This window comes from Neomonachus schauinslandi, chromosome 5, assembly GCF_002201575.2.
Source record: "Neomonachus schauinslandi chromosome 5, ASM220157v2, whole genome shotgun sequence".
Lineage (NCBI taxonomy): Eukaryota > Metazoa > Chordata > Mammalia > Carnivora > Phocidae > Neomonachus > Neomonachus schauinslandi.
Window position 1 is genome coordinate 47,584,667 of NC_058407.1, and position 27,451 is coordinate 47,612,117.

Sequence of the window (27,451 nt, forward strand, 5' to 3'; positions counted from 1 at the left end):
ATATATTGGTGTCACAATCAATTGGCCTCATGGAATTTAGCTTCAGAGATGATGCAGAGAAATTACAGAAAATTACAACAGGGCTTTTCATGCTGACAAGTAGCAGGGTGGTTAGTCCTAGCTCCCCTCCCTGCCCCAGCTACATCCCTTCCAGAACATTCACCATCATTTGTTGAGAAACCACTTAAGCCAAACTGCCATGTGGTAACACAAGTGAACAGGAAGGAGAAAACAGCATTTCATGGCCCTACTAAGTAAATTTGTAACATCATTCTCTCAGGTGAGTCTTACTCGATGCCTTGCAGGCTCCCTGCTGCATCCAGCTGTCCATTCATAGGTGTACTGTCACAGTGGGCAGCCTTGGCCGTTCCAAAATAGAAGCACATTCACACCTGCACCTTTGATTACCCAAGTAGATGATATTCAAGTATAATTTCTATTTTAACAGAACTCATTATTATAAAAGTTTATAAAATCCAATAATCATTCTAGAAACAATTCTTAATCATTTAATATTTTTATTTGTAAATCAATAAATAAGTATACTAAACCTAAAAATTTAGACAATTTAATGAATAAGCATGGTGAATGAAACTGTCTGCAGATCTGAATGTTTTGTAAGTAGCATAATTACTGCATACCATAACCTGAATGCACATAACTTATATTTAAATGTTATATTTTTTAAAATCAGGTACTTCTCTAAATTTTAAGAAAATGAAAATCATTTAAAATATGAGGAGTAAGGGGTTAAGATGAGCTATATGTCCAATTTTAATTACATTAAAACCCAAATATAAACAAAAGTAAAATTTTTCTAAAAGAAGTATTTACTATCGCCCCTCCCAGAGTAGGTAAATTACACTACAGAGAAGAAATCTACATGTACAGATAATTTCTTCCTTTGATATGTGTAAAAAAATAATTTTATGTTGTCTAAATTTTTAGGGTTATATAGTTACAAATATAGAACTCTACTTTTATAGACATGTCCACTAGGGGAAATAAGTTAGCACAATCATTTGAATTGGTTGTCTACATACTGGACAGGGCTTATTCCTTTTCTTTAGCTTCTTTGCACACGTAAAGCATGCCATAAGATGTCCCGTTTTGCCATGAACAATGCAACCATTTTTAGGTCGACCTTGGCAAATCACACAAGGTTCAATGGCATTAAGGGGAAAACTAGATTCCACAATTTCTTCTTTGTCTTGTGTTTCTTCCCTCTCAAACTCTTTGACATCTTCTTGGCTGCTATAAATGATGCTGTTAGAGGTTGATGGCTGGGAATAGTCCTCACTTTCTTGGGATTGGGAGGCTTGTGTGATTTTATCATCATTTTCCTCAGCACATGATTCTCTGGAATCATTCACTGCAGTTTTTTTACAATCAGGGACATCAAAGCCCTCTTCTACTTGTGTTGAGTTTTCTAGCTTAGCTTTCTCAGGCATTTTCCCTTTTTCTTCAGGAAGCCAGTTCTCACGAAGGGCCCAACATCTGTTGCAATGAGGTGGAAGAGGAGGATTCATTTCATTGCACGAAGCACACTTCCAATAGTCCTTCAATGAAAAAAGACAGAGTGAGTTTCTGGAACCCTTTAACACAACTAGTCATAGCCAACACTAGCAACTTCAGTATGTCTGAGGTAAAATCTATCACACAGTTCAATTCTCAGCATTTCATGTTTTATATAAAATATCTGACATGTAACAATCTTTCCTCAAGCATGAGATTATAAAGTACATAACTTTTTCAGCCAAACCATGCTAAAGAATTCTAAAACAAAAAATGTATTCACTGTGATCTTAACCACGTCCCAATAAAGTTATCTGTTTAAGGACAAAGCTGGTTCATTTAGTTGAAGCAAGGGTGATATAGCCTTTTATTCTAAAATGAGGCCTGTACTCACTTCACTCCCTTAAAGGTTCAACCTTGGATGCTGTGCCCAATGTCCACCCAATCAATCTAGATGAAGCTACCGCCCAATGCGCCATTGACTAAGACTGCCTCAGAAGTGCTCTAAAACCTGGGCTCAACTGAGTGTTCCCTAACTTCATACACAAAGGAAACACTAAAACATTCTTCTCAGCAATCACTGCCAGCTAAAATCTGTCATCCTTGTCATTACCCAAAATGTATGCCCCTTACTTACCTCTACTTTCCTGTGTCCTCATCTCTGTAAGTGCTTATTGCTTCTCCCATACCTCAACTTACTTCCCAAACCTTTCCAATGTGGATAATAAACTCCCTTACCATCCCCAGCCTCTTTAACAAACATATCCCTATCCCCCTATCTTAACTGAAGCATGGTTCTTGCCTGAGAACAATGTCCATGTAAAACCTGCCATGAATAACCATTTTCAATTTGCCTCACAAATAACCTAAGAAATTAGCAGTATAAGGATGGAGACGACTTCATTCTCCCACATTAGTTCTTTCAAGTTCTCAACTACCCAACTGATAAAACCAAAGACAAAAGTTCTACAATATGGGAAAGAAAGTGCTTCAAAGAGCCCAATAAATTGCAGGATCTTTGGCATCAAATGAGTCAACTAGTTACCTGAATTATTTTCTAATACAGCAGAAGTTTTTTTTTGAAAATCTTACAATTTCATCTTTTTTGCATTTGGATAATAACTTTTAAACTAGCAAAGAAAAATGAGATTTCCCAAATTAAAAGCAATAATAAGAACAAAAATTAAAGCATTAATATTCAGTTAAAAAAACACAACTTCCAATACCTCAGGAACCCCATGAAGCATGAAATGTAAACATTTTTAAGTCCTGAATTCTTTTATTATTATTTTTTAGAGAGGGAGAGAGAGAATTTTAAGCAGGCTCCACGGTGGGTGTAGGGTTGATGCAGGGATCCACCTCAACAACACTGAGATCACAACCTGAGCCGAAATCAAGAGTTGGACTGACTGAGCCACCCAGGCACCCCTTAGTCCTGAATTCTTTTTTTTTTTTTTAAGATTTTGTTTTATTTGAGAGAGAGAGAGCAAGCATACATGCGACCAGGAGTGGGGGGGAAGAGCAGAGGGAGAAGGACAAGCAGATTCCCCCCTGAGCGCTGAGCCTGATGTGGGGCTCAACCTCAAAACCCTAGAGATCATGACCTGAGCCGAAATCAAGAGTTGGGACACTCCACTGACTGAGTCCCCCAGGCACCCCAGTCCTGAATTCTTAAATGGCAAATCCTACCTACCACATTCTCTAGTAATAAACAAGATTGGCAAAATGTTGATAACTGTTAAAGCTGGGTGATAAATACACTAGAAATACATACTACTACTCTCTATGCTGTACATACTTGAAATTTTCGATAAAAAAATTTTCAAAGTTCAAATCCCAACACACACACAAAAAAAACCCTAAAAAATTCAGTAACAGGGGTGCCTGGGTGGCTCAGTCGGTTAAGCATTTGCCTTCGGCGCAGGTCATGATCCCAGGGTCCTGGGATCGAGCCCCGCATCAGGCTCTCTGCTCAGTGGGGAGCGTGCATGTCCCTCTCCCTCTGCTGTGCCCCCTGCTTGTACTCGCTCTCTGTCAAATAAATAAATAAAATCTTAAAAAAAGAAAAACTCAGTAACAGATTCTGACACAACAAATAAAAGAACAAAAATGCTTTAAAACTTTTCTAAACAGATTTTAATTTTATAGAAAGTACTTCATTTTGGGAAGCAGACTAGCTGTATTTTTCTAACCTTAACCTCTATGTTTTCTTAATTCCTTAAAAAAGCAGATGTATACTTACAGCTAAGGAAATTTCAGGATCTTCTTCAAATGAATCTGTATCACTCTCCCCTGCCTGATACACAGTTACTCGATATACCTAATAAAATAAATTCATTAGCATCAATTCATCACCTTTTTTCCTTAACCAGGAAAGCTTCTTCATGATAAGTCCTAAACGAAAAGCATGTACTATTATATATGAGAAATTCTGAGACAAAGGTCAAATGGAATAAGTGAGTATAAAGGGGGAAAAGTGGAGGACCATGAAATCCTGACCCACTATGGTTAAAAGGCAATAGGACAGGATGTTTAAAATGAGTAAGGCAAAAAATTCAGTATAAGCATTTTTATTTTATAAATATGGAGATATTAAGTAACTGTGAAATAGCAATGTTGAAGGAAGTCACCTCCAGTGACTTTAACTGTGTGCATACTTTACTTTTGTAAAAAGTAAATTAATAATAAAAGAAGGGAATTTTTTTAAATTTATTTTTTAAAGTAAACTCTACCCCCCAATGTGGGGCTTGAACGCATGACCCCAGGATCAAGAGTGGCATGCTCCACCTACTGAGCCAGCCAGGCTCCCCAAAGGGGAATTTTTAAAAAAAAAATAAGACTATTATAAAAATGTTCATTAAGGAGTATTGACTTTTTGACATTTGCAGTTACAGGAATATAAATCAGACAACAAGGAACTACAAAAAGCCTCAAGTCCACATAACAATATTCTAGTTCAAACAAATCAAAAGTCAAAGAGTAAGTGAAATCAGAATACATTATTTCAATTGTCATCAATGAATACAGAAAATATTAAAGATCTTTAGACTTTAATTAGAGAAATAAAACTACCTCATCATCTTCATCTGAGAGTTCTTGTCCTTCTTCACTAAGACTATAATCTTCTGAATCGAGAGACTCAACTTCAAATTCTACACTGAATTGATCTGAAACTGAATCCTGATCCAACCAATCACCTGAATGTTCACTTACACCAGCATCAAGATCCTAAAATCAGGGGGGAGAAAAAAAAAGTTAAAGTACATTACCTGTTGCCTCTGTAACAGCTTCCTAGCTCATCCCTGCAGTCATATTTACTCCTTAGATCGCCCCTGCACAATGACACTAGATTAAGATTCTGGGTTATTACTACATTAATATTATTTACCCTGTTCAAAATCCCATTAAAGGAAAAAGGCTAAATCCCCTTGACATTCAAGGTTCACATAGGACCGTATTAACATTTTCATCTTCTCTCCAACTAGACACCCCGCCCGACCCCCCAAATATGAAAAATCAACCAGATCTACATTTTTTTTCCTCAACCAAACTTGGCACTTCAACTTCCACGTTTTACCTCTCTCGCTGGAATAACTTCAGTTTTTAAGTCCCACTCATCCTTTTTTGCTAAAGCTTCTGTCAATACCAAAACCAAGAGAGCACTTCCACTTTTAATTATCTTTACTACTTACATATTAAATATATTTTATATATAAGTACATATCAATTACATATTTTTATACATACATTATACACAATTTTGCATACATAAGTCTCAGATATCTGAGTTATACACACTTTAAGAGTTAAAAAGAGTTAAAAACATGTTTTAATCTCTTCATATCTTCAGACTAGTAGAATGCTAGTAGCTCCAACCCACAAATTATGAGATTTATTTTTTTTTTAAAGATTTTGAGAGAGTGAGAGAAAGAAAGAGAGAAAGAAGGAGCAGGGGGGAGGGGCAGAGGGAGAGGAAGAAGCAGACTCCCCGCTGGGCAGGAAGCCTGAGCCAAAGGCAGACGCTTAACCCACTGAGCCACCCAGGTGCCCCAGGAGATCTATTTTTTAGTGAACTTTGAGAATAATTAAAAATTCTGTATCAGCTCATGTGGTTCTTCATTTTATAGTGTAAGAACCCTAATAAGACCATTAATCCCATAATTATTTGCTGTCAGTGGCTAAGAGGAACATATCCAAAGTCGAAAGCTAGAACTAGAAAAAGTACATTGGTCTAAGAATCAAGATACAAACGTTCTACTTCTAGATTTGCCATTAAGGAGCTATTTAACCTTGGACATATTTAACCTGTAAAGACCACAGCTACTTCATCTATAAGAGGAGTTTGGATTAAATGATTATTATTTCTATTATCTATAAAAACAAAGTATTTTATAAATACTGAGGTCAAACAACTGTTCTTTTAGTGATGTCAGGAAAGCAGTAGTAAAAGCAAAATTGACAAGCTGCAGTTCTAATTCTTAACAAGGACTCCATTAAGAGGTTAATATTACACATCAAGCTAGAATACAATCTCTAATAAAGTAACCTAATAATCTGGATACTTCAATTAACTAGCATTTAATGCACTAAGTTTAGAATATGGGGATAAATCACAAGACAGATTGAAGTCTCAGCAAGTATCTTCGATGGTACAGGTTGGCAAAGTACGGCCTGCTGCCCATCGACTTTTATAAATCCAGTCTTACTGAGCACAGCCATTTCCTGTTGTCTACAGCTGCTTTAAGCCCGACAGCAGATTGAGTAGCTGCAACAAAGACCACACGGCCCACAAAGCCCAAAATAAGTTACTAACTGGCCCTTTACAGGAAAAGTTTGCTAACCCTTGTATTCTAGGGTGCTATGAAGAAAGCAAATTAAAAGCTGTTTTTTAAAGTTTTGGCTAATGTTCAAAAAAGAATGACCCAGAAACTTTAACATATTGTACATGTAAAAAGCATCAGAAAGATCTTAAATTTTGAAGTCAGAAGTCCCTGGTTTTGCCTGAATTCCAACTGTGGCAATTATTATGAGATCTTAAACAAGTTATTTAAAACCCTCAAGCTTATCTTTCCCATTTGGAAATGGAATTTGAGGCTCCTGAGATATCATATAAACTGCCTAGTATAGAGCCTAGAATATAGCCTTTAGTTCCTCAATTTATTAAACCCATAAGAAAGATGGAAGGTAAATGCACTTTTCTTTTTCTCAAGAACCCGTATTTTTTTCCATAGCATTTATTAAATGTATTAATTACCTGTTTCATTGTTGATGATGTGTCTCCCCCTGAGGGCAGGGACCATATCTACCTTGACCACCACTCCACCCCAGGGCCAGACAGAACCTGGCACAGAAAACACCACCAGACCGACTGACTGAAGAACTTGCTCTCCGTGCCATCTAGTGGCCTACAGAAGTAACAACTCTAGTAAATCCTGTATCCACTAAAATCACTGCTTTGGAAGAGAAAAATGTAAACATAGTATGTGTAAGAAGTAACAATACAGAAAAAGTAAGAATAAGTTTACTACCACAACTGATTCAGTCCCTTACACCTTCCAGGAACTATAAAATGATCACTAATATCCAGAATAATGACCATGAGATACTGCCATATCACAAATAAAAGTTTTATTTTTAGTAGTATTTTAAAGATAAATGTTTAATGACAAGAAAGATAATATTCCATTTGTCAGGTATTCTTGTTAGCAAAAACCTTTTTTTTTTTTTTTAACCAAACTTCTTTCAATGACATCTCTTTTTTTTTAAGATTTTATTTATTTGACAGAGAGAGATACAGCAAGAGAGGGAACACAAGCAGCGGGAGTGGGAGAGGGAGAAGCAGGCTTCCCGCGGAGCAGGGAGCCCGATGCGGGGCTCGATCCCAGGACCCTGGGATCATGACCTGAGCCGAAGGCAGACGCTTAATGACTGAGCCACCCTGGTGCCCCTTCAATGACATCTCTTAAGAGTTTTACTCCTAATGCTTTGGGATTTTGTATCAATAATCAAAAAGTACTAAAACTCTCCCACCATCCATGCAGTAACATACCTATATTCCACAGCCTTAGTATGGAGGCTTAGTAGTATCTAGGCCTACGTATGGCAAATGTGTAGCTTAGACTATGCTGACTTACTTAGCTACAATAATAAAGATACTGTTACTCTAAATATTCAAAACAAACCAGCCTTAGAATTCTAAGATATCTAACTGAACCAAATTTGCTTTTCTGTTCCCTTATTTTTTAAAAAGTAAAACAAAAATCCGCAGACCATCCTATACTCCAATTTATTTGAATTTACTATTGGTGCAGTGGCCCACAAAGATTCTCCAATATGTAGGATGACATTAACAACTATTAATATTGGTACTAATTTTACCAACACACCCCACAACTATCTCCCACCCTTCTCTCAAACCTGGGGTTGGGAGTAGAAAAGATTTATATAGTTTTATTTTTATTTCTTTTTAATATTTATTTATTTGACAGAGAAAGAGAGAGCACAGGCGGGGTGAGGGGCAGAGGGAGAAGCAGGCTCCCCACTGAAGGGGATCCCAGGACCCTGGGATATTGACCTGAGCTGAAGGCAGCCACTTAACCAACTGAGCCACTAGTAGTTTTATTTGACAGAAAAATTTAGCACTGTGTATAACAGCAATAGCACAGCATATATGTGCATTCTACCCAAATGCTTATTAGGACTTCTAGAACTAGATTTTTTTTTTTTTTTAAGGTTTTATTTATTTATTCATGAGAGACAGAGAGAGAGAGAGAGATAGGCAGAGGGAGAAGCAGGCTCCCAAGGAGCAGGAAGCCCGATGTGGGACTCGATCCCAGAACCCTGAGATCATGACCTGAGCCGAAGGCAGACGCTTAACCATCTGAGCACCCAGGCGCCCTCTAGAACTAGATTTTAAAAACAAGAGTTTTGGGTTTCTTTTTCTTTGAAGATTTTATTTATTCATTTGACAGAGAGAGAGCACAGACAGGGGGAGCAGCAAGCAGAGGAAGGGAGAAGCAGGCTCCCCGCAGAGCAGGGAGCCCCAGGCGGGCCTCGATCCCAGGACCCTGGGATCACAACCCAAGCCGAAAGCAGACGCTTAACCGACTGAGCCACCCAGGCGCCTCAAGAATCTTGTTTTATTTAAAATGAAAAGATTACCGGATTTGATGGCGTCCCTGTTGATTCACTGCTACTGCTTCTTTCACAACATATCTCCCTTATTACACACAGAGCAAGGCTTTCATCAAAGGAAAGGGAAATACTATCAGATTTGTGGCGCTTTCTCTGCCGTTCACCAGGTAATTCATCTGAATGTTCTTCTGGATACATAAAGAAAGACAAGTCAATTAAAACCCTATACTGTGATTCATGTAGCAAATGAGCTGCCTTGAGTACCTACTTGTACCAAAATTTAATTTCAATGATATTAAACAGAGAAAATAGTCAATTACTACTGTTTCAAAAGTCAACACTTCTATTGGATCAATCCAACTGAGAGCTAAGACAGAACACTGTATTTTTTTTAAGTAAGCATTATACCAAATGTGGGGCTTGAACTCATGAACCCAAGATCAAGAGTCACATGCTCTACTGACTGAGCCAGCCAGGGGCCCCCAGAACACTGCATTTTAAAAAAGCTTTTCAAGCTTCTGGGGTGTGTGGTGGGCTCAGTAGGAGGAGCGTGTGACTTCTGATCTCGGGGTCATGAGTATGAGCCCCACGTTGGGTGTAGAGATAACTGATATACATATGTAAATAAACTTAAAAAAAAAAAAAGGCGTTTTAAGCTTCTTTCAGAACGTCATCTACATTAACTCACAATTTAATCCATCTAGAGTTTTCATTAACCAATCAAAACCAATCAAAGTTTGTCAAAAATCATACTTTAGGATATAAGATTTGTTTCTGAAAAGAACCAATAATGTTTAATTTACTTAGAAGGCTTTTTTTTTTTTTTTTTTAAAGATCCACCTATTTTAGAGAGTGAGCGAGCATGAACAGGAGGGGCAGAGGGAGAGAGAATCTCAAGCGGATTCCATGCTCAGCACGGAGCCCAAAGCAGGGCTCAATCCCACGACCCCGAGACCACAACCTGAGCTGAAACCACAAGTTGGATGCCCAACTGACTGAACCACTTAGAAGGTTTTTTTTTTTACATTCCAATTTCCTCAGTACCCTGTATTTTCAATAAGGATCAAAAGCAGTGAAAATGGTTTATTTTATTTTAAATAATGAATTATCTCTGACCTAGAATGTTACCAAATCTGTCAGGAACATAAATGAGAGTCCTACCATGTAGTGTATCAAATTCCAAGTGAATTAAAGAGCCAAACACAAAGAATAAAACCATCCAAATACTTGTAAGAGAATATTCTTATAATACTGGGGTAGGGAAGTATGATGTAACACTGCAAAGCCCTCAAGAAAAAGTTTATCAACATTAGACTATGTTAATTAAGGCTTACATGGCAAAATAAAAGTTAAAAAGCAAATGTCAAATTGGAAGAAAATATCTGCAACATACATAAAACAGTTACTATCCATTATATACAAGTCCTCACCAATCAAGTAAAACAAAACTTGATTTAAAATAAAAAAGTCAAGGGACCCCTGGGTGGCTCAGTTGGGTAAGCATCTGCCTTCAGCTCAGGTCATGATCCCGGGCACCTGGGATCGAGTCCCACATCGGGCTCTCTGCTCAGCAGGAGCCTGCCTTTCCCTCTTCCTCTGCCCCCGCTACTCATTCGTGCTCTGTCTCAAATAAATCTTAAAAAAAAAAAAGTCAAAGCTATGAAAAGGCAATTCACAGAATACAAAGAACTAATAAACATATGAAAAAATCTCCTACCTCTTACTGACCAGGGACACGCAACAAGATTAAAATGAGATACCATTTTTCACCCACAAGAATTACAAAATTTAAAATGAGAGTTTCAAGAGATTTGAGAGAAAGGACATTTTTATAAACTGTTGGTAGAAATCTAAAATAATACATTCTGTGGGCAATGTCTATCCTAGAGATTGATCGAGAAATACCTGCATAATTACTTAAGGATGTATGTGGCAAGGTGCTCATTGCAGCCTTTTATCTAAGTACCAAACAGGGTTATGGGATTAAATAAATTATAATCCACATGCCTGAAACAGGTACAACTCGCACACCTCTGCTCACTCCATTTCCTTCTCTTGACCTTACTTGCCAGAAGACATCTTTTTCCTCTGAATTGCCCAAACACTCTTCTAAGTAATTCTGTGTTGATCTCCACAACTAGATCACAAGTTCTTGATAGAAATTCTTAATCATGTTTATATTCCCTATAAAAGGTGATCTTAGAGCCTAAACCACGCTGATTCATAATTTTTACCTCCATTAAAAATAATATTTGGGGCTTTTTTTGTGACAAAGTATTATATTACTCATTATAGAAATCTTAAAAAAAACAGGAAATTTTTAAGAATGTAATCATTTGTAGTGCTACCATTGGAAACCAATATTAGAAGTTTACTGTAGGGGCGCCTGGGTGGCTCAGTCATTAAGCGTCTGCCTTCAGCTCAGGTCATGATCCCAGGGTCCTGGGATCAAGCCCCGCATCAGGCTCCTTGCTCAGCGGGGAGCCTGCTTCTTCCTCCCCCTCTGCCTGCCGCTCCCCCTGCTTGTGCTCTCTGTCAAATAAATAAATAAAATCTTAAAAAAAAAAAGTTTACTGTAATAATTCTCCAGTTTTCATTTTTTATTTCCTTTTAAAAAACATATCTGAATCATACTAAATGTACAATTTGGGATGGTTTTCTCTTAAATCTTCTTTTACATTATTTTTAATGGCTGCAGAATATGGTGTCCGTGACATAGGTTCATATACTGTTCATCATTTTTAAAGATTTTATTTATTCATTTGAGAGAGAGAGAGAGAGAGAGAGCATGAGCAGGGGGGAGAGGCAGAGGGAGAGAGAGCAGCAGACCCCCACTGAGCAGGCAGCCTGACACAGGGACTGGATCCCAGGAACCAGAGATCATGACCTGAGCCGAAGGCAGATGCTTAACCATCTGAGCCACGCAGGCGCCCCTATACTGTTCCTCATAATTCAATGATTTAGTCCACAAATCTGAGCACCTGCTTACTGTGTCGCAGTGCTAGGCCGTGGGTATACAAAAGTGAAGTCAGCCATCATCCCTGCCACCAGAGGAAGTTTAATTTCAAACACCAAGGCAACCGGAACATAATTATTTACAAGCTATAATGCGTACTATGGGGAAACAAGCAGGGGGCTAAGGGAAAGAGAGAATCTGCTTTTCTGGCTGATTAGAGACAGCCTCTCTCAGAAGGTCACATTTAAGCAAAAACAGAAAAATGAGGAACTGACCACGTAAGCAGAGATAGGAAGAACTGCTGGCAGAAAAAAACTGTGTGCAAACACAGGAAGGAGTTTTGACTCGAGGAATCAAATAATCAGCACAGTGGAAACAATAAAGGTAGGCGGAAAAGGCCAAAAACCAGGTTAAAGGTAGGATCATGGCCTTGTAGGCTGAGGTAAAAAGGGGGTCTTTTTTTTTTTTTTTTTTTTTAAAGATTCTTTTTCTTTCTTTCTTAGAGAGAGAGAGAGAGAGCAAGGGTGAGTACAAGCCAGGGAGAGAGGGAGAAACAGACTCCCCGCTGAGCAGGGAGCCCAATGTGGGACTGGATCTCAGGACCCTGGGATCATGACCTGAACCAAAGGCAGACGTTTAAACAAATGAGCCACCCAGGCGCCCCAAAAAGTGTGGGTTTTACTGAAGTAACAAAAGTGGCTAAGTGGGAAGTGATACAATTCAATTTACCTTTTACCATCTCTTTTGGTACTACATGAAGGAACACAAAGAGCAAGAGTAAGAAAATCAGAACGCTGTTGCTATGGTCAAGAAAAGACAGGGCAATGGCCTGAACCAGAGTGATGACATTTTCTACTATATAGGTCTTCAGTTATAAATGATGCTGTAATTAGTGTCTCTACATATATAATCTTTGAATTTCTGATTATACCTCTAGAATAGATTTCTAGAAGTACAGTTACTGGAATAATGGTAAGAACTACAAGCCTTTTTATAATTCATAAAGGTTTAACACCAACAACTTATACACCAGTAGTACATCAGTACCAACACACAAGCTAACAAGGATGAGTCAAAAATTCATCTCTGCTAATGTGATAGCCTAGAAAAGACACTTTTGCATTTTTTATTGTCTATAAAGTGAAATCATGAAGATCCATCCACTCCCTCCTCATATTTATCAGTCATTTGTATTAACTACGAAAAACTTGGGTTTCTGGCCTTCTTGCTATATGGATTTTTAATATTTTAATCAATTTTGGGGAACTTTTTATGTAATAAGGGTATTAACACTGTCGAGTTTAAAGTGACTATCCTTCAAATATAATTTTTTTCATTTATTTTTTAAACTTATTTGGAATTCATTTTGGCATACGGTACAGATAGAACTTGTCTTTTCTTCCCCAAATAACTAACAATTTGTTCCATGCAGTTAACAAAACATCCTCTGTCCTTACCGCCCTCTGCTCTCATGTACACACTAGTCCGGGTTTATCTATTCTATCTCACTGATCTGCTGAACAACTCTTTCATCTGAATCATACAGTTTTAGTTATTATGACTTTTAATCAAGCAACATAGCCTCCTCCTCCTCCTCCACTATCTTTTCTCTGTAAAAATGTTCTCAGCCATTTTATCTCATCTTCAGTTCCAGAGGTTATTCACTTTGCTTTTAAACTGAATCGTGTGTTTTATCACTTATTAGAAACAAATATTTTAACTGTTAAGGTAACTAAGGACTAAAATAGAGTTTATACGCTTGTCCTCTATTATCTTGAATAATAGACAGCTAACTATGAACTCCAGTGGGGCCCAGGAAACCGTGCCTGCTATAGTCAACCAGAAAAATGTTGCTAAGAAAGCAATTTTTAAACCAAATAAATCACATAAAAATAAAAATGAAACTCAGAAATTCACCTAAGCAAAAAAAAAGCACAATTTCATTAAGCCTAAATGCATTAATTTTATTAGAGAATAAACAGTAAAAAGCTGTTTGAAAGTGTCAAATAAGCATATATACCTGTCTCACTAATTGCTCTCCTTCTAGATGAGGTAGATGGTCTAGAAACCAAATCTGAAGATGAAGGTTTCTCTTCCTGCAACTCTTGCACAGGGTCCTAAGCATTCAAGGGGGGCGGGGGGGAACAAAACAAAAACTTTTAACACCAGGAAGCTAACAATAATTGGTTTAAAATAACCTAACTTTTAAGAAACATCACACTAGAATGTGTTCATTTCAAGATTACCTTTTGATCACTCCCACCTTCAAGGTGACACCTATTTTCACTCACAGATGTGCCTGAATCTGATGGTTCTGATGGGGAAAAAAACAACAACAACAACAAAGAATCACAAACTAAGAAAGAAAAACTAGTTTGTCAGTCCAGGACAAACTCCTTACACAATTTAACCTTTCAACAAACATTAAATGTGTATCTCCCAGGAGCCAACCCCATGCTAGATACTGGAGATGTAAATAAGATAATTCAATTTTAATACTGAGTAGTATTACATTAACAGTAATAAAAGTATAATAAATAGGATAAAAGAAGTATTATAAGGTAAATCAGTGAAGAATACAGAGCAATGATTATTTGGTAGGGACAGGGCAGGGTCTGAGGAGCAAGGAATCAGGAAAGGTTTCACATAGTAGAATATGAAGAAGCAGAACTAAGAAAGGCTATTCCAGACTGAGGGAACACCTCGTGAAAAAAGCATCCAGAAGTGAATTACAAATGCCTGTTGCAGGGAATTATAGGTAGTCAATTACTCCTGGAATGCAAGCAGGATCATAAAGGATCCTGTGTGTCTTGCGAAACAGCACAAGGACGTCAACGAGTGGCACTCCTGCCATCAGGTCTGCATCACTGCATTCTTCCCCATCGACAGTTCAGAATCTGCCCTGTGGCACTGCTGCAGCCACTCACCATTAAAAAGGTTTAATCCAATAGATAAAACTGATCTGCTAGTTCACAGCAAGTTTATCCAGAGAATAAGGAACCCCTAAATGGTCATTTTAAGCAGAGGAGTGACAAATCACTTAGGCAAAATAGAAGAAAAAGAGAGCAGAGGCAAGGAGGCCAGGGCCAGACAGTAACTGCAATAATACAAATGCCGAAGTATTAAAGCCTAAACCAAGGCATGGAAGAAAGATCAATTCCAGACAAGTTAAAAAGGTAAAAACCAACAAGGCCTGGGGTCTGATATACAAGGCAAGGGAGAAAGGTGTCAAGAAGGACTCCAAGATTCTGCCTTGGATGGATAAATCGTGGTGCCATTCACCAAGAGAGAAACTTCAGAAGATAAACAGATTACGATGGAAATATAATGAACTAAGCGGATGATACTCATTCAGGTAGGTAGGTTTCGTTTGTAGTTGGATGTATAGACCTGGAGCTCAGAGTCAAAATTTTAGATAGGGAGTATACACAGTTGCCAAAAATCATAATCAAATACGCTTTGTTACTCCCTTGGAAACATTTTCATCTTAATAGGAATGTCAGGCCCACACATCAACATTCTGAATTTATGCACATTATCATAATAGTTTATTTCTTTACACTATGGGTTATGTATTATACTGATATATATACTCTACATTGTACATAAAGAGAGGTTTTATTTTGTTTTAATGTAATAGAAGAGATGTTACAATACAGATGTAATAAAAAGGAAGTACCAGGTGTGACAGGTTGAGAACACGGTTACAGGAGGAAGTTAATTCTACTAAACTGAAATCTGAAACAAACCCAGAATGGAAATAACCTAAGTAATCTACAGGTTACCATCTCATTAATAAAATTTTTCTAGTAATCTACCAAGGTTTCTTTACATGAATGAATGAACACATCAGGGATAATATTTAAGAAAACTGAAAATACTACTATAATACTACAGTAGTTTGTTTTATTTGCCTTCATTTGATTTCATAAAGAGCTCTGTAAAACAATAAAACATGTCACCAGTCTAGACAGTGATGCCCTTTTCTGGGTCTTAAGTCCTAACTGTGGAAGACCATTCAACTCAACACATTTATTAAACATCATATTAATAAAACACTGTACTGCTGATGCATAATGCAAACCTGATTAGGATACAAGAAACAGAAATGCAAACAAGTGTAACAAAACAACGTAACAATAAAGTCTAAATACAGAATAGTGGAAGCACAAAAAAGTGGCCAGTTCCCTGTAGGAAGTAAACAAGCTTCTGAGAACAGTTTTTAATTGTAGTTCAAGGATGGGCTTTAAGACATCTATGGTGTGCTGGGAGCCAGCTCCTACTGGTACTCAAAGCGGACTGTATACCTTTCTTACCAACTCCATGTATGTAGCCTGAAAATGGCCACGGTGGGAGTTATTCACACCATGGAACGCAGGGAACACCACAAATCAGGGCTTTTCCCCCTGAAAAGTGGGCTGTTAAACATTTACCAGCATACCACTGTATATGTTTTATGTGTATCTCTCTGAAATACACATACAATCTGCTTTCATCAGATTATCCAGGGAGTATGTAACCCAAAAATAACCAGTTAAGAACTGCAAGTCTACAAGTAGGGAAATTAAATGCCACTTACCTGAATAAATTGATAGTTTTGTCTATTATAAAAAACAACAAAAAAGGGCTCATCCAAATGGTCCTACTTAGGTATCTATATTACTTCCCAAAGCCTTTCAATACATGTTTCAAGGTTTGATTATATCTCAAGTAAGCATGCCTTGAAATTATCTACCTTTCAGAAACAACAAATGTTGGCAAGAATGTGGAGAAAAAGGAACCCTCACGCACTGTTGGAGGGAATGCAAACTGGTGCAGTCACTGGGGAAAACAGCATAGAGGTTTCTCAAAAATTAAAAATAGAATCACCATATGATCCAGTAATTAATTCCACTAATGAGTATTTACCCAAAGAATACAAAAACACCAATTCGAAAAGATATATGCAGCATTATTTATTTTTTTTAAAGATTTTATTTATTTATTTGAGAGAGAGAATGAGATAGAGAGAGCGAGCATGAGGGGGGAGGGTCAGAGGGAGAAGCAGACTCCCTGCTGACAGCAGGGAGCCCGATGCGGGACTCGATCCCGGGACTCCGGGATCATGACCTGAGCCGAAGGCAGTCGCTTAACCAACTGAGCCACCCAGGCGCCCCATATGCAGCATTATTTACAACAGCCAAATTACGGAAGCAGCCCAAGTGTCCATCAATAAATAAATGGACAAAGAAGATGTGAGATATACACACACACACACACACACGAATTAGTATTCAGCCATAAAAAAGGATGAAATCCTGCCATTTGCAACACTATGGATGGACCTAGAGAACATAACGTTAAGTGAAGTTAGTCAGAGAAAGACAAATACCGTATGATTCCACTCATATGTGGAATTGAAGAAACAAAACCAGAAAAGAGAGACAAACCAAAAACCAGATTCTTAACTATCGAGAACAAATGATGGTTACCAGAGGGTAGGTGGGCAGGGGAATGGGTTAAACAGGTGATGGGGATTAAGGCGTGCACTTGTCATGATGAGCACCAGCTAATGTATGTAATTGTTGAATCACCACATTGTACAGCTGAAACTAATACAACACAGTATATGAACTATACTGGAATTAAAATGAAAATATAAATTTTAAAAATAAAGTGTTTAATAAATGCTTGTGAAACCACCCCCCCCAAAAAAACCCAGAAATTATCTTTCAAAACAAATTCTAATACTGATATCCCAAGGCTTAAATTGATGGAATAAGGTATTTAACTTTACATATCGGAAACAGACATTAGACCCTTAGTATTATTATTTTAGTTCATGTAGTTCATTTCTTCCTGTTAAATGACTCCACATATACAAAATGTGTTTAAAATATTTTTATGGTTTTGTTTATCGTATTCAAAATTAACTTACCATGCTGATTGACTACTACCAAGTTTTTGTAGATCATTGTATATATTTTCCTTGTAGGGAGGAAAAAAAAAAGATGTACATTTTAAAATAAAAATATATTAAACTGGACTTAACCAGACTTTTAAATACATATTAGCATGAACTATATTGTACACAAGCTAAATTTTAAATCACTGTATTCAAACTATATCACTGGCAAGCTTCTAGGTCCTAAAAAGTAGCATGATAATTAGTTGTACAATGATTACACACAGTTACTCTTACTAATCACAAAGGTCTCTCTAGCTGAAAAGACTTCCTATCTCCATTTCCTGAAATGTGCCTTGTTTGGACTTTACCAAAAGACCCAAGGGTGTGAATGCAGAAAGCAGGTTGATATATGTATTTTCAAACAGAAAAGAAAATTTTTAGCTCTGTGCTTAAAGCTTAGAAGTAGACTGCCTAAAAAGGCAGTGCATTATGCAAAACCCACTATAGAAGAACTTGATTTTGACTTCTATTAACCATGAACCAATCACCTAATGGATTTTTTTAATTTTTTTTTAAAGACTGTATTTATTTATTTGACAGAGAGAGAGACAGCTAGAGAGGGAACCCAAGCAGGGGTAATGGGAGAGGGAGAAGCAGGCTCCCTGCCGAGCAGGGAGCCCAACATGGGGCTCGATCCCAGGACTCTGGGACCATGACCCAGGCTGAAGGCAGACGCTTAACAAACAGTCACCCAGATGCCCCTGGATTTTCTTTCTTGATCTTAAAATCTATTAAAAGATGAAGCTTCCTTCAGTCATTTAATAAATACAGACTGAAAACCCACTATGAACCACTGTTCTAGAAACTGGGAAAAAAAAAAAAGGAATAAAATGGAAACAAATCTCTGCCCTCATGGAGCTTACATCCCAATAGGAAGACAATTCACTTACTTTAGTCTTCACTGATGTTATGGTACACTTTTCTTTTAACTAATGATTTTAGGCAATGTTATGGTCACATGGTATCATTTTTAATTCTCATGATTAAGGGGAAGTGCCAATCCCAAATATTTCTTTTCACCTTTGGGACTAATGATACAGCTCCATAAACTCATAAATATCAATATTCCTATTCCTATTCTTTTCCAAGTCAGTAATTTCCCCAGTGTTTAACCTCTCAACATATTAGAATTCAAGTCAAAGATAACTTTTAAATTACACTTTCAATATGAGAAACTATACAATACCTCAGAACATTAACAGAAAATTCAACACTCAAAGGGTACAAAATCACCAATACTGTTAATTCTTTTTTTTTTTTTAAAGATTTTATTTATTTATTTGAGAGAGAGAGAATGAGAGACAGAGAGCACGAGAAGGAAGAGGGTCAGAAAGAGAAGCAGACTCCCTGCCGAGCAGGGAGCCCGATGTGGGACTCGATCCCAGGACTCCAGGATCATGACCTGAGCCGAAGGCAGTCGCTTAACCAACTGAGCCACCCAGGCGCCCCTGTTAATTCTTAAATTTATAAAAATAAAGCTTATATCTCAAGGCCAAGTATAAAATAGTAACATAAATTTATTAGATAAATGTGATTTCTTAATGGAAAGATGTTTATATAGTGTTAAATTAAGAAGCGTGACAAAATTAAATATGGTATGTTCACAACACATCTGCACATAATATAAAAACAACAGGTAAAAATACCATTCGAAGGACACCTGGGTGGCTGAGTCAGTTAAGTGTCTGCCTTCAGCTCAGGTCATGATCCCAGGGTCCTGGGATGGAGTCCTACATCAGGCTCCCTGCTCAGTGGGGAGCCTGCTGCTTCTTCCTCTCCCTCTGCCCCTCCCCTCTGCTCATGCTCTCTCTCTCAAAATAAATAAATAAAATATTTTTAAAAATTACCATTCAGTGATAAACTATAGTCTTCTTTTTTCTATTCTTAGCTTTCTGTCTTTTCCTACTGCCCAATAATATACATTATGCTTATATAATAAAATTGTTTTAAAGTTGTAAATATTCCACTTAATTACTATCTTTTTAGCTATAGTATTACTGAACATTAAATACTAGAATCTAAGTTAATTGTTTCAGGTGAAAGGTATTCATTCCATTTATGAAGATACACAAGCATGCTAAGCTCCACACAGACTGTGCTAAACCAAATGGGAAAAGGAATTCCAAATGTAAGGAAAGAAAGACTGAAAAAAGTCTTCAGTTTCCAGTAGAGTAATTCTAGAAATGTTATCTGGGTTAAATTCAGCTGATTAAGTGCTGTAATGGTATATGACAAAATAATCTCCAAAGTAAGGCTCAAACTTAAGCCTTTACCACAGTGTGATCTAAAGATTGTCTTTGAAAGTAACTGCAATAATAATTTTTTTTAATATACAGTAACTGTGACAAACATTTATTTATTTATTTATTTATCTTTTAAAGATTTTATTTATTTATTTGAGAGAGAGAATGAGATAGAGAGCATGAGAGGGGGGAGGGTCAGAGAGAGAGGCAGACTCCCCGCTGAGCAGGGAGCCCGACATGGGACTCGATCCCGGGACTCCAGGATCATGACCTGAGCCGAAGGCAGTCGCTTAACCAACTGAGCCACCCAGGCGCCCAACATTTATTTATTTTTAAAGATTTTATTTTACTTGTCAGAGAGAGAGAGAGAGAGCGAGCGCGCGTGCACACACAAGTAGGGGGAGCGGCAGGCAGAGGGAGAAGCAGGCTCCCCACTGAGCAAGGAGCCCGATGCGGAACTCAATCCCAGGACCCAGGGACCATGACCCGAGCCGAAGGCAGATGCTTAACTGTGAGCCACCCAGGCGTCCCAATTTTTTTTTTTTTAAAGATTTTATTTTATTCATTTATATGAGAGAGTGTGTGCACAAGCAGGGAGAGGGAGAAGCAGGGAGCCCGACTCAGGGCTCCATCCCAGGACCCTGAGATCATGACCTGAGCCAAAGTGAGATACTTAACCAACTGAGCCACCCAGGTGCCCCGGTGACTAACATTTAAATGATTTCTATGTGTCAAACACTGCTTCTTACACACTGTCTCTTCATAACCTCCACATGAGGTATTTATATTATCCCTACAAGTAGGGTAAACTGAGGCTTAGAGAGGATAAATCAATTTACCTAGTCACACAGCCAGTAAATGACTGAGCTAGGTCTCAAACCCAGGTTTATAAGATTCCAGAACTCAGGTTCTCAAGCAATATGCTATTATTACTAAGAAATTAAATTTCTGCAGCTTTTATATATACAGGAACAATTTTTCTCTGACAAAAGGCAGTGAAGATGCAGGTAAACTGAAACGTTTGTCCCGCCGGCTTTTTACAATGGAGCTGAAGTATTTACCTGTGCTCTTTCACAGAGAAGCTTGGCACTCCAAATAAATCCCCTAGAAGATCATTGGAACAATACACAATATGCTGTTGCTTCTCATCGTATAATCGTTTAGTCATAATATACTGGCCAAGATAAAATATAACCTGAAATAGAAATAGGATTTCTGAGCATTAAAGAAAATTAAATGTTAGTTTCAAATACATTCAATATCTCATTTATCTAAAGATGGTTAAACAACCTGCTACCAAACCCATAACTGTCTAGAAAAACAACCATTCTGTACTCTAAAAGCTTTTAAATCTTTTCCTTTTAATTTGATGGGAGTAGACACTGCTTTTCCAATTTACTTAAATGAGTGTGTGTACGTAACAGACTTTAACTCTGCCCATATATCTAGGTACTACATACTAGGAAGAAGGGAAAAGGCAGCAAAATGCAAAACCATTGAGAGCAAGAAAAAGTTGCAACTAAAATACAGCAATGACCTGGAGTCATTTAGTAAATAGTAAATAGTCCCAAACACCATACATCTCAACAGCCTATGAGGTAATCATGGATGAGGACCACAGGAAAGTAACCAATTATATCTACACAACAGTTTGGAAGAATTCAGTGAATAAAATAAACTCTTGAAGATATCAATACAATCTATGCAACAATAATCAAAATAGTGACCCTGAACCATGCATATACAGTTATTGTATGCTCCATTAAGACAAAGAAGTGATACACCTTAAGATATCCACATACAAACCTATTAACCACCTAAATATGTATGAATTTTTTTACAGTTTAAATGTACTCTTACAAGTACTGCCTCATTCTCTGATATTTCATAGAATTGTTTTCACTGTATTAAAGATAAGGAAATGGGACCTGGTCTTCTGACTCCCAGTCTAGTGTTTTTTCTACCACCCCATACTAGCTGTCATCACTCTCCCATATGCCCCAGAACAAAGATCCTGCAACTGAAAACTCAATCAGACAATAAGTATATATATTACTGTTACATGGATTAGCATAAGCATTCTATACCTTTATAATGGCCTGATCAATTTTCTCCTTATTTCTACTACTAAATGCATACCTTTTTGTTTCCTTAACCAATTACGTGATGATAATGAGGTCAAACCCAAATTAAGAGCCCTAAATACATCCTTAACCTCGGAAACATCCTTAACCTCGATGCCCCCCTGCAAGCTCCCCTACTGTCTGTAGACTTAAGTGGTTAAGAAGGCCTCAGACTTAAAGAAATATTCCCTGGTGATTATGAATTGAAGATAAGTTGACAGACAGTGGGAAAAGAAGAAGAGAACCTACACTCCTACCAAACATCCCATAATGAAGTTTATAAAAGTGTGGCTGAAAAGGAAAATGGTGTAGAGTCTCTTCCTGACCCACTAACCTGATGTAGATAAGTTACTTCAGTGTTTTAAACAATCTGGGCCCCATAAACTAAGTGGGAGAGATGGGGAAAAGGCACATTTCATTCACAATGAAATTTTGCCTAAGATGGCCCAATCTCTCACTGAAAATCATGCTTCTGTGCACAAAATTAAAGTTAGAGAACATTACATTGAAATGTATCCATTAAATAGAACATATGTTCATGAATCAGCTCACCTCTATCCCAGAAAGATCAGTATACTGTACTCATGTATCTCTAGTGCAGAAGTTCTTAACCTGGGATCCATGGATGCCCAAGAAGTCCTTGGATAGAATTCAGGGGGTCCATTAATTTGGATGGGAAAAAAAAATTTTTCTATATTTTCACTAACTTTTAACTGAAATTTAGCTTTTCCTTCAATTATGAATATAGGCAACAAACCACAAAGTATTAGTAATACCTGTGATTTATGTCACCAATAAAAATCACAAGTGTTTTCTTATCATACTATGCTTGGTGTAAACATCTCAAAATACTAACTGTACTCCTCACTACTTTGAAATTACATTTATTAGATCTGCTGCTACATCTTATTATTTAATGTGTTAATAAAAAACACTCAAAAAAGCACATATATCACAAACATGTTTAGTATTTTGAAAACTATCTTACATAATTTGTTTCCTTTGTAATCCTATACATTTTGGTTCATGCATTTAGAAACAGGATTCTGAGAAGACTTTACCAGTCTGCCAAGTGGGTCCACAGCACAAAAATGCTAAGAACCCCTACAGAGCCTCCCTCTGTCTCAGAGTTCCTAGCTGAGAAATGATATTCAAGTATAATTAGAATTTCAGCTTCAAATTATAGTCCAAATGACCACAACACTTAATATTGCTGCTTACTGAAAAATCCCTCTATATGGCCAATTTCTCCCCATGGCTACATGTAACTAGCAAGACATTAGTTATCTTGTTAACTCTTAATTTAGCTTACCTCTTTCATAGTATAAGTGTCTTTTTGTGCACCGACAGACTTTAACAACTTCAAAAGCAAAGGCTTTGGTCTAACCTACAAAGAACAAAAAGCTGCTATTATACTTCCAAAATTATTCCACAACTATAAGCCTCACAGCAAGATGTCCATGAAGAATTTCAATAAAGGTAGCAGACGTTATATTTGACAATCTCACAAGGTTAGAACTAAAAAACTAAGTCATAATGTTTTCACTAAATGTAACAGACTATAGAAACTGAATATCACTGTCAAGGTAATTTGGAAAAAAAAATGCTGAGATTTTATTACTGTGCAAATAATCACAGAATCCTCAAGTATCATCAGTTGCAATCAAACACAGTATCCATGCCAAGGCAGTGAAAATTTTTCTTTTTCCTCCAGCTATTTCTATTATCTGCTTACTACCTTACAAACTTAACTATAAATGGAATACTCCAATGAGATTACCATAAACTAAATTGCAAAATCCAAGAGAGAAGAGTAAGTCTTTAGCTCTGTTTCCCAATCTTTTCTTTCCACATGTTAGGCTCCCGAAGGCTGGAGGACTTAAATAACAAGGATAATTAAGAGCAGATCTGAGAAAGCAACTCACAACCCTCAACTACACACCATCATTTTCTTTCCTACTATATCATGTTACCTCTTAGTGGGTCTACATTTCAAATATCTACTGACAAACACTTATTGAGCTTCTACCATGCACCAGACAGTGCTAGGTGTGGGTGGCTGGGTGGGCGGAATGATAAATAAAACATGAGCTCTATTCAAGGAACCCACCAACTAGAGCAAGGGTCAATTTTTTCTATGAAGAGCCAGATAGTAAGTATTTTAAGCTTTTCCTGCCAGCTGGTCTGACTCAGAAGTACAGATATGTAAACCAAAGGCCATGGCTACATTTCAATAAAACTCTACAAAAATAGGAGGCCAAATATGGCCCACTGGCTATAGTGTGCCTGACCCTGATCTAGAGGTTTTCCAAGTGGTACTGAGAAAATAACTGGCAAAGAGGTAGGGATATAATACACTTTCTCCCTAACTGTTGCTGTATCAAAATCTTTAAAACTCAAGTGTCTTTATAGCTTGCCACCTCCACACAGACTGGTGCCTCTGTGACTCTCTTCAATATACTCCTGTCCTTTGCCTAACTTTGAAATCTAATAGCATCTCAGTTTGGAATCTAACTCTCAAAACTAGATTTAAGAAAATTGCCTATTTCCAGCTAATCAACAGAATATTCTTTAATAACCAAAAAACTGAGCACCTGGGTAGCTCAGTTGGTTAAGCGTCTGCCTTCGTAGGCTCAGGTCATGATCCCAGGGTCCTGGGATCGAGTCCCACATCAGGCTCCCTGTTCAGTGGGGAGTCTGCTTCTCCCTCTCCCTCTGCACCCTCCCCCTGCTCGTGCTCTTTCTCTCAATAAATAAAATCTTTTAAAATAATAATAATAATAAACAAAAAACTTAAAATACACAAGTGTGGTACTGAATCATTCATTAATTGTTCTGATCACACTTTTTTGTGTGTGTGCTTACATATACACTTTACTTTCAGGCTACTTAAAGAATGAACTCTCTCCTGAAAGATAAAAAATTAAAATTTTAGGAGGAAAAAAGTATGTATATTAACTTCAAACTACATAGAACAACTCAAAATAAAAATCTGCAATGGAAAGTCATCAGTTTTTTATTAAGACCTAAAAGACATGCAATAAGAAAACTATAAAAGACAATACCATTCTTAATCTTACATTTAATAACAAAAAGATAAACTCCAAAGATCTAGATGTGAAAATTAAAAACACTACCAGAATATATAGGACTATATCTGTATAATCTTGGGATGGGAGAGTTCTTCAAAGCATGATATGAAATGCAAAAACCAACAAGTCAATAAATTTGACTTCATAAAAACATTCTCAATAGGAAAAAGACAACAAAACTAAATGCAACCTTTGTCAATGATAAAAGTTACATAAATTTTAAACCAGAGAACTACTACAAATTATTAAGAAAAACGCAATAAACCTAAAGGAAAAGTGGAGAGATAAGACCAAGCAAATCCCAGATGAAATAAATGATTTAACAAATGACAAGATGCCCAATCTCAAGAGAGATCAGGGAAATACAAATTTAAACAATGATACAGACCCTTCTACCAAAAAAATAGCAAAATGATAATAAAAAGTGATAATACGCAGTGTTGGCAGAGATGAAAACTGCCACAATCTTGTTAGCAAGTTATGAATAGCAATCAAATATATGTATAGTTTAGGACCCAGGAGTTCTGTATACAAAATCTTATAGAAGGAGTCACATAACACAGGATACAAGTACAAAGCAGCACTATTTATAATAATCAAAAACTAAAGGCAATTTTAAAAAAACCTATCCAAAAAAACCTATAGCAGAGGCATAAATTTCTAAAAAGGTACACTAATGCTTTGGTACACTATGGAGCCATTAAACAGAATTCTATAGATTTATTGACATGGATGGAATTTGCACACCTGTCTTAGCAGAACAAAACAAGACAATAACAGATTAAAATTTGCACATATATATGTGGGTACACACATAGGAAAAATCTAAAAGGAGACATGATCAAAAGAGAAGACTAGAATTTTCAGCTTCCACCTTTTGCATTTCTGTAATGCCTAAAATCTTTACAAGCATGAATTACTTTTGTGACTTTTAGAAACCACCTAAAAAGTTAAATACTGACAAGTCAAAATAGAAAAAAAATCGGTCAATAACAAACATAACTTCAGCATCCATGCTTAAGAATGTTAATGGAACTTAATATTAAATCCAGGGTGATAAAAGACTAAGAAAATAAATACCGATTCTTACAGTCAGCTTTTACATTTATGCCTGGCATAAATGGCAGAATTTAAGCTGTGTACATACAATTTCACTTAGAGAACCGTGCTATAAATGGGGTCTATGGAATTTAGATCACCTCATAAAATATTCTTAAAAGTTACGCTTGAGACAAAAATACCAACCAGGGTCTCTTGTTCCGAAGCTGGAATCTGTGAGGTGCTTACAGCACCATCAGTAGACACAGACATGTTGGTATTGCACATTTGCCTACGAGTGGGAAAAAGAAACACACAAGATAAAAACTTGAAATAATGAAACATCTGTGAAAAAAACCAGAGTCATATGGAAAGGATATAAATAATGCCCTTAAATACTGTCTTTATTAAAACTAAAGCCAGTAGCAAGCGGGTCCTTACCTGGATCGGTGTAGAATAAGTGCTCTACGTCGCTGACCACAGGTATCTATCTCTAATCGCCAATGAATACAGCTGGGAAAAAGCATGGTTTAAATAGCCCCAGCTGGAGACAAGTCAGGACTTAGCTCCTTTTACTGCCTCCTAGGAACTTGTCCGAACTTGACCAGCCCAAAGGGAAAAGCTGAGTCAACTTGCCCACAGAACCAGCCCAAACTCGCCCAGACACGGCGCCGGGTTCACGCAGGCTACAGAACAGGCACCTGTCATTATCCGGACCCCAAGCCGGGAGACTGCGGACCACAGCGCAGCACACACACCCCCGCCCACGTGACCTTTACCCCGACCACCCGCGGAGCCCCCTGGCCTCTGCCCGCCGGGCTCCCGGGCCCGAAACCCCGCCCTCCTCCCCAGCGGCCACAACCTCGCGTCCTACCAACAAAAACCTCCACAAACCCACGTGCCCCGCGCCCCCCCACCACCAAATGCACAAAGGCTGCGGGCGGGGAAGAGGCTGCAAACGACAGCGAGCTGGGAGACCCAAGTCACAAAATAAACCCAGAACTGCCCACGCGCTTCCCGGCCGGTACCTGCTCTTCACCAAGCGGGGTTGTCCGCGCCTGGAGTTGGGGGGAGCGGAGACCCTCGAGGCCCCCCAGTTCCCTTCAGTGGGCGCGCAGAAGCCCGACGCCCTGGGCCTCGGCGACCATTCTACTCGCAGGGCCCAGGCTACTGGGGCGCTCGAACGCACCAGGTCGAGAGAAGAAGGAAGCTCCGGGCGGCGAAAGCGGCAGGACCTCGGTCAGAGGGGTTAGGACTGCCTCTGGGGCTCGGGCTCTTGCTCCATTTTCCTTCCAGCCACACAGGGCCGCAAAGGCCCCAAAAGGAGCCGAGCCAGCCGAGGGGCGCCCAATGCGCGCCCCCTGCCGCCCGAGGGGAGCGCGCCGGAAGCTGCGGCTCATCCG

General features: G+C 38.0%; 1 protein-coding gene across 3 annotated transcripts; it reads right to left on the reverse strand.

Moving 5' to 3' along the window:
- Window positions 1-503: 503 nt before the first annotated feature.
- MDM2 (MDM2 proto-oncogene) lies at window positions 504-27,444 on the reverse strand. 3 transcript variants are annotated; one of them, XM_021678670.2, is made up of 12 exons: window positions 27,077-27,444; window positions 26,490-26,561; window positions 26,256-26,340; window positions 23,231-23,305; window positions 20,857-20,990; window positions 17,523-17,572; window positions 13,852-13,919; window positions 13,626-13,722; window positions 8,677-8,837; window positions 4,588-4,743; window positions 3,758-3,835; window positions 504-1,559 (listed from the first exon to the last, which is right to left on the reverse strand). In XM_021678670.2, the coding sequence occupies exons 3-12, from the start codon at window positions 26,334-26,336 to the stop codon at window positions 996-998; spliced, it is 1,464 nt and encodes a 487-aa protein (XP_021534345.1). In that variant the 5' UTR covers window positions 26,337-26,340; window positions 26,490-26,561; window positions 27,077-27,444; the 3' UTR covers window positions 504-995. The 3 variants fall into 3 exon arrangements, with proteins under 3 accessions (XP_021534345.1, XP_021534347.1, XP_021534346.1); XM_021678672.2 differs by lacking the exon at window positions 26,490-26,561 and having other exon boundaries at window positions 27,238-27,444; XM_021678671.1 differs by lacking the exon at window positions 26,490-26,561.
- Window positions 27,445-27,451: the final 7 nt, after the last annotated feature.

Excerpts from the sequence above, each read along its gene's own strand:
- MDM2 (XM_021678672.2), bottom strand. The coding sequence starts at position 26,336 with ATGTGCAATACCAACATGTCTGTGTCTACTGATGGTGCTGTAAGCACC. Across the intron at positions 13,920-17,522 it reads GGTAGTAGTCAATCAGCATG|AACCATCAGATTCAGGCACA; the intron begins GTAAGTTAATTT and ends TTTCCCCATCAG. Across the intron at positions 1,560-3,757 it reads ATCCTGAAATTTCCTTAGCT|GACTATTGGAAGTGTGCTTC; the intron begins GTAAGTATACAT and ends TTTTCATTGAAG.